Source organism: Lolium rigidum, chromosome 6 (genome assembly GCF_022539505.1).
Source record: "Lolium rigidum isolate FL_2022 chromosome 6, APGP_CSIRO_Lrig_0.1, whole genome shotgun sequence".
NCBI lineage: Eukaryota > Viridiplantae > Streptophyta > Magnoliopsida > Poales > Poaceae > Lolium > Lolium rigidum.
The window spans coordinates 209,881,560-209,894,160 of NC_061513.1; the positions used below are offsets into that span (position 1 = coordinate 209,881,560).

At 47.4% G+C, this 12,601-nt stretch overlaps 1 protein-coding gene across 1 annotated transcript; it reads right to left on the reverse strand.

Moving 5' to 3' along the window:
* Window positions 1-1,164: 1,164 nt before the first annotated feature.
* On the reverse strand, window positions 1,165-4,221 carry LOC124663717. The gene is made up of 3 exons (XM_047201391.1): window positions 3,120-4,221; window positions 1,363-1,452; window positions 1,165-1,259 (listed from the first exon to the last, which is right to left on the reverse strand). The coding sequence occupies exons 1-2, from the start codon at window positions 4,219-4,221 to the stop codon at window positions 1,391-1,393; spliced, it is 1,164 nt and encodes a 387-aa protein (XP_047057347.1). The 3' UTR covers window positions 1,165-1,259; window positions 1,363-1,390.
* Between the last annotated feature and the right edge of the window lie 8,380 nt (window positions 4,222-12,601).

The window sequence follows — 12,601 nt, forward strand, 5'->3', positions numbered from 1 at the left end:
ACGATTAAAAAAAAAACTACAAATGGTGACCATATTTCAGGGTGAGCACTATTTCTCTACTTTCATTTCATCATACTAGTGCTATGGTTAGAAACATGACTCTATGTCCGTTGCTTGACAGGATTGTATTGGGACGATGGATGATACTCATGTAACAACTAGGGTGTCGAAAGCTTATTCTTCTTCCTTGAGAGAAGGAAGCACTACACTAGCCAGAATGTGCTACCTAGTGTGGATTTCGATCCAAAGTTCACATGCTTGGTATCTAGGTTTGGAAGGATCTTCTCATGATGCAGGTATTCTTGCTAACAGCTTGTCTAGGGTTGATGGGTTAAAAATCCCTGATGGTAAGTTCTACCTAGAAGATGATGGATATGCATGTTGACCTCGGATTCTACCACCTTTAGGAAAACAAAGTACCATCTCAACGAGTTCAGTGCAAAGAACAAACCGCTGAATGCAAAGCAATCGTTCAATCTTACACACTCTAGAATTAGCGTCACCATTGAGAGGGCAATTGCTGCTTTAAAAAATAGGTTCAAGGTTCTTGGCCAAAAACCGTTCGACACTTAAGAGACCCAAGTCAGGTTGGTTCTTGGTTGCATTCTTCACAACTAGGTTTTAAGTTGAGGTGAAGATGACTACCTCCTAGAAACTTTTTTGCCTAATGAAGTTGAGACCGGCCATTGTGTGGAGCAATGCAACAATGAACCCTGGAAGAACAAGAAGCTGGAGTGGGCGAACACAACGTGGGATGACAGATGTAAGAAGAGAGGACTGGTGCTGAAACTTGAGCTGTCCTGGACGATTGGGGCTCTCATAACCAGTTTCACAGACCAGATTAGTTCTAAGAGCAAGTATGCGCAAGTTCAATCAGATGGATTTTGCTCTTCGGAGGGCCATGGAAGACAATCACCGTGAATCTGCTATGGAGTTACATCTGGAAATCCAACATGTTGCGCAAAGGAAGAAATCACTGAAGAGACCCAGAAAAAGAAAACGAATTCACCGAGCTAACAAGGTAAAACCTTGACAATAATTTAGTCACGGACAAGAGATAGAAACATAACAATATAGTATTACATTCACCAAAATCCCTTTAGTTCAGAGCCAAGATGGTGAATCAACATAGCCAGAAATTTTTAAGACAAGAACTACCGACGTCTGAACTAAAACAGTGAAAAAGCAAGCAAAACGTTTCCGCAATATCCCAGAAGACGCCGTTGCCACCTGATAATTTGATATATTACTTCAACTACCTGCGACAAATGAAGTGTGTGTGTGTGTCAGGCCACCGTATGTGTTGGAAGAAGAGACACTTAGATTGGTTAATGGACATATATACAACTTAATTGACGTAACCTGTTAAGAAGTTAACCGCAGCTAGTGCTTATTCTCCATTTTCGTCTCGCAGATCTTCATTCACGCCATCTTCAGTCTCCTTTGTAGAACCTTCAAAGGGCAGAGCATATTAAAATTAGCCAAGGCATAAAGGCTTCAGTCTATTTGATCTATGCTGCATGTATGGGTTATAGACAAACAGATACAACAAGTTGGTAGTACTACTGTACTAGTACTTGGTTAAATAGCCGATTCATGACTACAAAACTTTGTCACGCCTAAAACTGGACCTAATAAAAATAGAAGGAGCAGGCACATACCAAAAAGATTCTGCTACCAACTATCCAGTTCTACAAACAAAGATACTAGATTTAAGGAAGTCGCTATTAATCATGGAATCTGATGAAACATTCAAATCGAAACAGGAACTCCTAAAATAATTTAATGAGACATTTGCATGTATACACTATTCAGTGAAACACAACAAAGTGTCAAGAAACATAATGTGCCTTCAACGAAATGTATGAAATAAATAAAAATAACTCATTTGGCAATTCACTTCAATAGGCTTGCTCAGTGTGGTACTTTTGCCTACCAGATGATTCACTATATACGCATAACAAATCGGACCATTTGCATGTCTTGAAAACAAAAAATGGCACATGATCCTAGGTACAATTCAAGAAGGATGCTATGTTTCAATAAGCCAAATACTTATATTGAACCTTGGAGACAATTCAGTCAGAAATGTGCATGTATATGTAGTGAAGTAGTAAGCAGTATCTTTGGAAAAATATAACTTAAATGTTTGAGATGCATCTTACTCAAGGAACCACATGAAACACATGAATGGAATACCTTATAACACATTTCACTTATTTAGTACTGGCTTAATTAGCACGGTGCTTTGCAAAGAAAATTATTGGCAATGTTAAATAAAGTATCTAAGTTAGATCTCAGTGGTAGTGTTAGGCCCAGCTAACAGCAGTCAAATTAATTAGCAAAATGTACAGCCTTAGCAGAGACATATTAGCATACATGAAACAACACTAAAAACTAAGAATGAAGCAGCCATTAATCTAGCAGTAGAATCCATAATGAGCTACAAGATCAAGCAACTCACATGTCCATGGGTTACTATAGTTGTATATGGGGCTACAGCTAGCATTGTAGTATTGATTACAATGCCTTATATTTATTGAAAAATCATGTACAATGACATGTACGCAAGCTTTGTAAACAAGCACTCGAAAGAAATCGAACATAGATAGCACTTAAAATCTTATAATTACTTTGAAGATAAACTCATAGCAAGTTGCCAAACAAAACATATAGACCAACCCAGTGCCTTTTTTTTCGAAAAGGGGAACATTTATATTGGACATGTGCTTACGCTAATGTTGGCTGAATAACAAATTAGCATAGATCTGCTTCAGTACTAGGATTCATATATCTCCCACACAGGATCATGTACTCTACAAGTGATGTACTCTATAAGCCTCATTTTTAACCTTACACTGTACATAACTAGTACAACTAACACATCCTGAAATTCCAAGGTTTGCATCTGTTCTCTAATCTCTCCCACAACTGAAATGTTGGGTTAGGATATCACACACCATGCATACTCACAATGTTTCACAAAATCACGCCTTTCGCAATCACTAAGCAAGCAACAAGAATCTTTTTTTATATATATAGGGGAAGCAACAAGAATCTTTATTTTTTGGAGGAAGCAACAACGAGAATCTACAGAGAAGGCAGAGCAGAAGAATTACCTGAGCAGAGAGCCCGTGGCAGCTGCCAAGCGTGAACGAAACGGGTGGCGACGTGTTCGGTGGGCGGCTCAACCAGGTCGTAGACCTCGCACTCCACCAGCTTGCGAGCACGCACGTCGACGCCGAGCATGTACTCGTCCAGGAAGAAGTAGACGACGTCGGGGTTGGTGGGGTGGATGAGCGCAAGCACAGGGATCTTCCTCGGCAGACCGCTGGCCTTGTAGGTGACGTCGTCGCAGATCTCCCCGAAGGTGGCCTGGCACTCGAGCGTCCACTCGGTGGAGTCCGGATCGGCGAGCGTCCACACGCTGATCTGCGCGGCGCCGCCGGCGTCGCGGTTCCTGTACATGTCCACGAAGCGCAGCTTGCCGGCGCTGACGCCGACGCAGCGGTACTTGTCGAGCAGCCCCCAGGCCTCCCTGGGCTTGAGCGCCTTGCCCTCCGGAAGCGGGACGACCTTGAGCGACGGCGCGTCGGCGAAGGGGTCGGCGGTGAGGAGGCACCAGGAGAGGTCGACCCACCAGAGCCTCCCGGCGTGCGAGACGACGCCGTTGGGGCCGAGCAGGCGGGACGGCAGCGGGTAGGCGACCTTCTTGAAGACCCACTCCCCGACCTTGGAGGAGAAGCAGAGGATGTCGGCGGTGTCGCCGCCGAGGATCATCTGCAGCTCGGCGACCACGTAGTGGCCGTCGCCGGCGGGGGAGGCGAGGAGGCCGAGGTGGCCCGGGTGCATGATGTACTTGGCGTTGGGGAGCGGGAGGGCGGAGGCGGAGTTGGCGTCGAGCACGAAGTAGCCGGCGACGGTGGGGAGCCAGCAGAACTCCTGGCGGTTGGGGAGGTCGATGATGGTGGGGCCCGTGGCGGGGCCCTGGTCGGCGTGGAGCAGGAGGAGGCCCGAGGCGTCGGCGGCGAGCACGGACGGGAAGTTGTGCGGGGTGGTGCGTCCCGGGAAGATGCGCGGCGGGATGGTGAGGATCGCGACGCGCGGCGGCGCCGGCAGGGCGAGGGAGAGGTCGGCGCCCGGTGGGAGGTCGGCGTCGGAGGCCGCCACCCGCGACACGCTCCCCAGGATGACCCACGACGGCGACGCGGCGGCCGCCATCTCGACTCGGCTACCTCGGTCTGGTGGTCTGTGCTGCTGTTGTGCGCCTGAGCCTGCGCGTGTGGTGCCGGTGGTGAATGCGGGGGTTAGGGTTTTAAGGCGGCGAGCAGAGCAGAGCAGAGCAGACCGAAGCGACCGGCGAGTGGAGTGAAACGGCTCGTCGGAACTGGATCGTGTTGGTGTCTGGTCACGGGACAGACCGACGGCACCGCGGTGCATTTCGAATTTTCGAACGTGCAAAGTGCACCACTTGGTTTCGATCGGTTGCCAGGCGAGCTGTGTTGGGTCTTGCCAGAGGCCAGAGCTCGGTCCACCATGCCTCTGCCGCTGCAGGTCAGAGCTGTAACCTGGCATCCGTCCAGAAATCAAAAGAGAGCCTTTTCTTTCTTTCTTGACAGAAAAGGAGCGCCTTTTCAGTTCGTCGGCTAGTGGATGCAGCAAAGGCAAAGTATAAAGAGGGGCGAGCCGTTGTTTGACTGACGGTTTGATCTCATCTTTTGCCATCTTTTGCCGTCGAACTCCCACGCCCCGAAGGAAATCCAGTTGTAGGAGTTTAGCGCGTACGCCGGATCCTCCCGCAGATCCGGCGGTAACACCGCGCGGCGGCGCCGCACCTCGTCGCGCCGCTCTAGGCCCGAGCGCGGCACGGGGGGGACCGGCACGCGCCGCGAGTTCAGGTACCAGCCCCCTCCCGGCAAGTTCGCGTCCGGCCATGGTACCGGCCGGTTTTCCTCCCATAGCTGCCGAGCAAGGTCAACGCGGACGTACCGGCCGACCCGTGCTTTCTTGCCGGAACGCGAGCCGCTAGCCTCCTGGTCGTTCTTCGTCTTCCGGAACGGCCAGCATTTCTTCCCCATGGCGTCCGCGTGGTGGCTAGTGTGGGATTTTGCCAATGGTTTTGGTCGGGGAAATGGGCGCCGGCAGCGTCCCTTTAAGAGGCCTACTAGATGCGCACGCTCGCGGAAGCCGAGGCACGCCATTAACGCGGCCTCTGCAAAGGCTGCAGCGCGCCGCCCAGAAGTAATACCGCAGAAGACGAAGCAGTTGTGCCGCTGCCAGGCGGGCCCGGTGGGGAAGCGAGCGGACACTTTGCGCGTCCGCCGAGCGTCCACCGAGACGCAAACCTGGCGCATATTTGGGCCAGGTTTGCGTCTCCGCGGACGGCCCGGTCACTTTGCGTCGCCCCGCTGGAACATGCCCCAGACGCATTTTCGGTCACGGCGGACACAAACGGTCGCTCAGCGTCCGTTTGCGTCGCGCCGCTAGAGATGCCCTAACTTGAATTTGTTTCTTAACCCACAAATGTGTCACCATATCAACAACGTATATCATGGACTCTTAGCGAACCAACCCGCAACATAAAAGCTTCAAAATGGTTTGAATGACACGGGAAAAAAACAAAGAAACAAAATAAATCTCAGAAAAATCTGTCTGGAGGTTTGCTTTCCTTCAAAGTTTCTATAGAATAATAGCCCATTGCACAAAGATTTCAAAGGAAACTAGGATGAAAGTTCATTTGTTCAAAATAATATTCAATGAATTTTTCTATACATAAACTATATCCTCTGAAACTTCTACTGTACATTTTTTTCCTTATGCAGACTGATCTAGGGGGAAAAATTGCATTTAATATAGGCTTTTGCTTCGGTGTCTCCCCTCATCAAACTTTGGCCAACTGTGGATGGTTAGGATCTGATACCTTTTCGTGGCTAACTTATCCATTTAACTTTAGTGTTGAGAGGGGGTGAGTGGGGGGAGCACACCTCTTCAATATAATGTGTCTGAGCTCAAAACAAAATAACGTGTCTCGACTCCACGAAGACAGAAAGAAGGATGTCGACATCTGATTCCTCCAAAACCCTGAGGCCTTTGTTTTGCATGAATGAATTAGTGTGTATAATCAGCCATGTGTTGGGTGGAAACACAATCACCTCAAACCCATCGGGGGAGGCTTGTTGCTCTTCCATGGAGAAAGCACGGCGGGGTAGAGCATCTCCATCGTTGGCCCTCAAATAGACGTCAGCACATCATCCTTCATTTCGGGAACGGGTTCCACACCGGCGTCTTCCAAACCGGCGCCCCCAAAATCTTTCATAATATTTTAAAACAATATTTATCAAACAAAATTATTCGTACAATATTTTAATATAGTTTAACACAAATACAAAAAAAATATTCGTATAATAATTAAAATTAAATCATGCGTTGTTGGTGGCTCCTCTTCTCGCCCACAAATGCGCAACCAGATCTGCCTGAAGTTGACCATGAACATCTGCATCTCGAATTTCTTGATGCATGTGAAGGAAAGCGGCAAATTGTTGTGGTACATGCTCTACTTCACAAGAAACCCCTGGTAATTAAATGGTTGATCATCATGCACAGGTTTGTCGTGCTCGCTCAATGATCATGTTGTGCATGATCACACAAACGTTCATCATCTCCCACATCTGAGACTCAGACCATGTGAGAGCAGGGTACCTAACAACAGCGAAACGTTGCTAAAGCACCCCAAAAGCACGCTCAACATCCTTGTGAGCTACTTCTTGGCATGTCGCAAAATAAGCGTCCATCTCCGAAGCTGGAGTCGGGATTGTCTTCACAAATGTAGAATACGTTGGATAGATACCAACAACTAGATAGTACCCCTTGTTGTATGCGTGACTCTTTACCTCAAAGTTTACGGCAGGAGCTTCTCCCTCAGCCTGCCTGGAAAACACCGGAGAACGCTGCAGCACGTTGATATCATTGTTTTTTTATGCCATGCCAAAGAAAGCATGCCAAATCCAAAGGTCATAGTCTGCCACCACCTCAAATATGACACTGCACTCACCGGTATGCCGCTTGTAGATCCATTGCCAAGCAAAAGGGCAATTCTTCCAACCACAATGCATACAGTCGATGCTTCCTAGCATCCAAAGAAACCCTCGGGCTGCATTTTGTTCCACGATTTGAGTTGTCCATGTGCCGTTGGTGCTCTCAAATAATCCCCACCAAACACCGCTATGACGGCTCGGCAAAACCTGTAGACAGTCTTTAAACATGTCGAATCCGTCATGCACAGGTAGTCATTGGCTGTATCTTGAGAAGTTCTGTATGCAAGACACCGCATTGCAGCGGGGTATGACTGCATGTGCAAACTTGTAGTACGAGTATATCGGTACGTACAATTTTATCGCATCTAACTTGAATTTGTTTCTCAACCAACAAACATGTCATATCAACAACATATATCATGGACTCCTACTGAACCAACCGGCAATATAAAAGCTTCAAAACTGTTTGAATGACACGGATGAAAACCGAAGAAACAAAATAAATCTCGCAAAAAATTGTCTGGAGGTTTGGCTTCCTCCAAAGTTCCTACAGAATAATAGCCCATTGCACAAAGATTTCAAAGGAAGCTAGGATGAAAGTTAATTTATTCAATATAATAGTCAATGATTTTTCTGTACATAAATTATATTCTCTAAAACTCCTACCGTAAACTTCCCCTTTGATGCAAACTGGCCCAGATACCTTTCTGTGGGCTAATTTATTCCTTTAAATTTAGTGATCGCGAGGGGTTGAGTGCGGGGGACACTGAAACACACCTCTTCAATATAACGTGTCTCGACTCCACGAAAACAAAAATAAGGATGTCGACATCAGGTTCCTCCAAAACCCTTAGGCCTTTGTCTTGCAGGAAGGGATAAGTGTGTATGTTGTGCATAATCAACCATGTGTTGGGTGGAAACCCAATCACCTCAAATCCAGCGGGGAAGGCTCGCTGCTCTTCCAGGGAGAAAACACGAGGAGGGGACTTGTGGTTTAGAAATACAGTAGGACTCGTGTTTTTCTAGGGATAAGGGCATCTCCAACGCGGCGGCGACACATGCCGCGTCCGCGCGTCCGGATGGGTCGAATCGGACAAAACTGCGGTCCAACGCGCCACGCATCGCAAATGCGGATGGCCGCGGTGTCCGGGACGATCCAAACCCGGCCCAAATCTGGGCCAGGTTTGTGTGGCCGGGTATGGCACGCGGCGTCCTCGCATGTCCGCCTGGTCCGCGTGTTTGGCCCACCTATTGGTGCCCCAGTCCTATTAAATGTGGATTGGGGAGGGGCACTGTCCCTATCCAGTCCCCACTCTCCACTCCGGCCGCACGCATGAGCTCGACCTTCCGCGCCGCCATGGCCCCGAAGCGAGAGTTCGAGCCGTCCGACAACGACCACGAGGCCGGCAGCAGCCGGCGAACCGTGCCGGCGGCGTTCGACATGGGGCCGTCGGCTCCCATCCGCGACCGGATCTACATCACAGTAGCAGTGGCGCAGATGTTCTGGGAGGCTGGCGTCCCAATGCCGTGGGGCGACGTGCACCTCCCCAACGGCTTGCACCTGAGCCCAGATCGGGTTCCGGTGCCGCTGATCCCGGGCTCCGGCCGCGCCCGCATCGCGGAGATCCGGAGGCGCCGCTGAAAGAGCATTTCATGATCTCTAGGGTTTTGCGTGTTTGTTAACAACACTGGTGACAATCTAACTGCATGCTAAGTGAGTGACAAATAAAGAAAAGGTACCATATCTGATAATCTCGATCCACTCAAAAAGAAGAGAAGTGTATAGTTGAAGCTTTACTGTGGTCGGCACTGCCGGTGGATGCACTCCGTCACTACCAGTGGATGCACCCCGGCACTACCGGTGGTTCCTCTCCGGCATTACCGGCCAGCTCTGTCGACCAGTTGTGCCCTAAGTCAAGAGGCCGGCACTGCCGCCGATGTCGTTCCAACGGGCAGAAAAGTTGGTGGGGTATAAAAGGGACCCTTCTCCTACCTTGGAAGTTTGCTCAAACCCTCAAGACTTGTTCCACCATTGCTGAGCCACCAAGAACACCAAAATCGTCAGATCTCCTCCCTCAACCACCCAAATCCCTTGAGCTTTGGAGAATCGAAGGAGAAGAACCCGATCTACATCTTCACCAAAGCGATTTGCATTTCCCCCTCATTTTGTTGAGGGCCCCCCTTGCTAGTGTTCCTCTTTGGAATCCCAGTTGTTTGTTGTTGATGTGTTCTTGTTGATTGTTGTGTTGTTATAGATTTGGGAGCCTCCAATTTGGTTGTGGATGTGGGCCCCAAGAACCTTGTAAAGGCCCGGTTTCCGCCTCGAGGAAATCCCTTAGTGGAAGTGGGCTAGGCCTTCGTGGCGGTGCTCACAGGAGACCTGAGTGAAGCCTTTGTGGCATTGGTCTGGCTTTCGTAGCGACCACACTCCTCCAAACGTAGACGTACCTTCTTGCAAAGGAAGAGAACTACGGGAATCAACTCCGTGTCTCCGCGTGCTCCACTCTTAGTTACTTCTATCCGATTATCTCCCCTATATATTGCGTAGCTATATCTTGCTTAGTTGTTAGCCTTGTCATATAGGTAAATTCACATAGTTGCATATCTAGTGGATTTACCTTTGTGTCAAGCCTAAATTGAAAAAGAACTAAAATTGGTTAGCACCTATTCACCCTCCCCCCTCTAGGTGCGGCATACGATCCTTTCAATTGGTATCAGAGCCCCGGCTCTTATTTCGGGCTTAACCGCCTAAGAGTATGCCGAACGATGAGGTTACGGAAGGGGCCGCGAAGCCGGTCTCCATGGATGATCTCAAGTTGAAGTAAACATCTTTGAGGTCCTCCATGGAAGCTCAAATGGAAAGCATGAGGAAATTGATTTCCGAGATTTTGCCGCCGGTTGCCTCTGTCAGCCCGTCATAGAGGAAAGGGACAAGAGTGGGTTAGAAAAGGGAGATGCTTCGGACTCACCCTCTTCTAACACACCCTTGGAGAGTGATCACTTAGACAATAATAAAATCCCCATTACCTCTCCTAAGGCAACAAGTGTGGGTGCGAGCTACCATGCCGTTGCTCCACCTTTCCGCTCACCCGACATCCAGGTTCCTCATCCTCATATAAACACTAGATGTGACCCACCCAAGTTTAATGATCAAGATTTTGCTACTTGGCAATTTGAGTTTCGCTCTCATGTTTGTAGTGCCTCCAATGAACTATTGAGAATCATTTTGGAAGGGTACAAGCCTTACAACCCCGATAAGTTGACTAGAAGAGAAGAGGTTGACAACCAACTCAACTCCATTGCCTTGCACATGATTCAAACTAATGTGGGGACAAAGGACTTGGCCCTTGTTCGGAATTTCGCAACCGCCAAGGAAGCTTGGGAGGGCTTGGCCTCTAGCTTCATGGGAAGTGAAAGCATGAAGAGAAACAAGTATAGTGCTCTTGGGAATCAAGCCGAGCGATTCATGAGGATACCGGATGAAGATCATCAAGTCATATATAGAATACTTATCACCGTTGCCGATGCTTTTCGGAATGTGGGTGCCCAACATATTGATGACTTTTGGATCAAGGATAAGTATATTGATTGCATGATGCCGTTTGAACCCATTGATGTCAAGACTCTAGTTGGGAGAGAAAGCTTTCCTTCTCTCACCTCCCAACAAGTGGTGCATGAGTTGCAAGCTCTCAAGGTGCTCGAACAAAACTCTCAAGATTCTCGCAATCGTGCCATTGGGATGTCAAGAGGGACCAACCTTGCATTGACGGTCAACACCGTGGAAGAAGTGAACCCTCAAAAACCATATAGGACATCTTGGAGTATGTCCTATCCGAAAGATTTGGAATACCACTACAATGACCACATGGCATTCCATGCAAAAACCTTTTGGGTTGATCCATCCAAGGCAAAGGAAGATAACATCAAGAGGAACAACTCAAGCGGGTTCAAGAGTTTGGGCCCAAGAGCAAGATCGTGCTACAATTGTGGTGACAAGAACCATTTCATCGCCCAATGCCCCTATGAGCATAGGGAAACTCGTGGTGGAAGGCTCATTCCCAAGGACAAGAGCAAAGATTCAAAGGCCCCCAACAAGAAATTCTACAACAAGAGTAAGAAGAACAAGAGGCCTTCAAGAATTATGCTAATGACTAAGGAAGAGTATTCTTCCGATGAAGTTGAGAGTAGTAGTGATGAATAAGAAACTTCAAAGGAAGTGGCCGCCATTGCCACCACCAATATTCCCTCTTCATCTCTCTTTGAATCCCCCAATGAGAACCCTCTCATCAAGAATGCACATTGCTTCATGGCAAGGTCCTCCTTGGACACATCTATTGTGCTATCAACTCAAGAAGAATACACATCCGGAGATTATGATGATGATGATGAAGAAGAAGATGAATCTTCTAATGGATTGGTTGCTCTTGCTTCTCTCTCCAACAACTCTTCATCACCAATTGAATCCCCCAATGAGGATGTTCAAACGAAGTAGGAAAGTTGCCTCATGGCTAAATCTTCCGAGGTATCATCCCCTAACCCCTCTATACCTATCATATCAAATGCTCTAGGGGTTGATCATGGTAGCTTAAAAATGAAACATGAAATGCTTGATTTTGATGAATTCATTCTTAACTTGAAAGGTGACACTAAAAGGCATGTTTCGGCTCTCATGGTTCGTCTAGCACAACTAGATGATACTCTTGATAAAAAATGTCAAATAGAAAGAGAGGATTCTCTTGAAATAGCCGCTCTTAAAAATGCCCTTGAGGAAGGACAAGAAACTATAACTTCTCTTGAAGAGAGGCTAGAAACTCTTGAAGAACCTCAAGATGAAATTGCTAAGCTTACAAAAGAAAGAGATCTTGCTAAGGCTAAGGTAAAAGTGCTTAAGGAAAAGGAAAAATTTGGTGTTGATCATGAGAAACTTGTGAAGGATCTAGATGAACTAGACAAGGCTCACAAAGCCTTGAAGAGTGAACACTCTCTCCTCTCCAAGTCTAATGAGCAAATTCAAATTAGGCTTACTAAATATGATATGCCTAGCTCTTCTACTTCTACTTGTGATCATGCAAATATTATTGAGGAAAATGCTAGGATAAAGGATGAACTTGCTAAGGCCTCCTCTCCCCAAAATAAGTTATCTTTGGATGATATTTTGAGTAAATAAAGATCAAACAATGGAAAGGAGGGCATTGGCTTTAATGCCAAGGCAAAGAAGGCAAACAAGAAGAAGGCCAAGACCGCACAAGAAAAGAAGAAAGCTATCACTAATGGTGAAGCCCCAAAGGCCAAAACCATTAATGATGATGGTGTGGGAATTGCTAACCCTCACTATGTTTTATTTAAAGATTATTATGGTGATGTTTATGCAAAATATGTTGGCCCATATGATGGTTATGTTGCTTGGTCTATTTGGGTCCCAAAGACACTTGTTGCTAACAAAAGAGGACCCATTGAAAAATGGGTACCTAAATCCAAGAATTGATCTCATGTAGGACTATGCCACCGGAGGGTCAAAATGGGTGCTTGATAGTGGGTGCACAAGTCATATGACCGGCGGCAAGAAT

Excerpts from the sequence above, each read along its gene's own strand:
- LOC124663717 (XM_047201391.1), bottom strand. The coding sequence starts at position 4,221 with ATGGCGGCCGCCGCGTCGCCGTCGTGGGTCATCCTGGGGAGCGTGTCG. Across the intron at positions 1,453-3,119 it reads GCCACGGGCTCTCTGCTCAG|GTTCTACAAAGGAGACTGAA; the intron begins GTAATTCTTCTG and ends TGCCCTTTGAAG.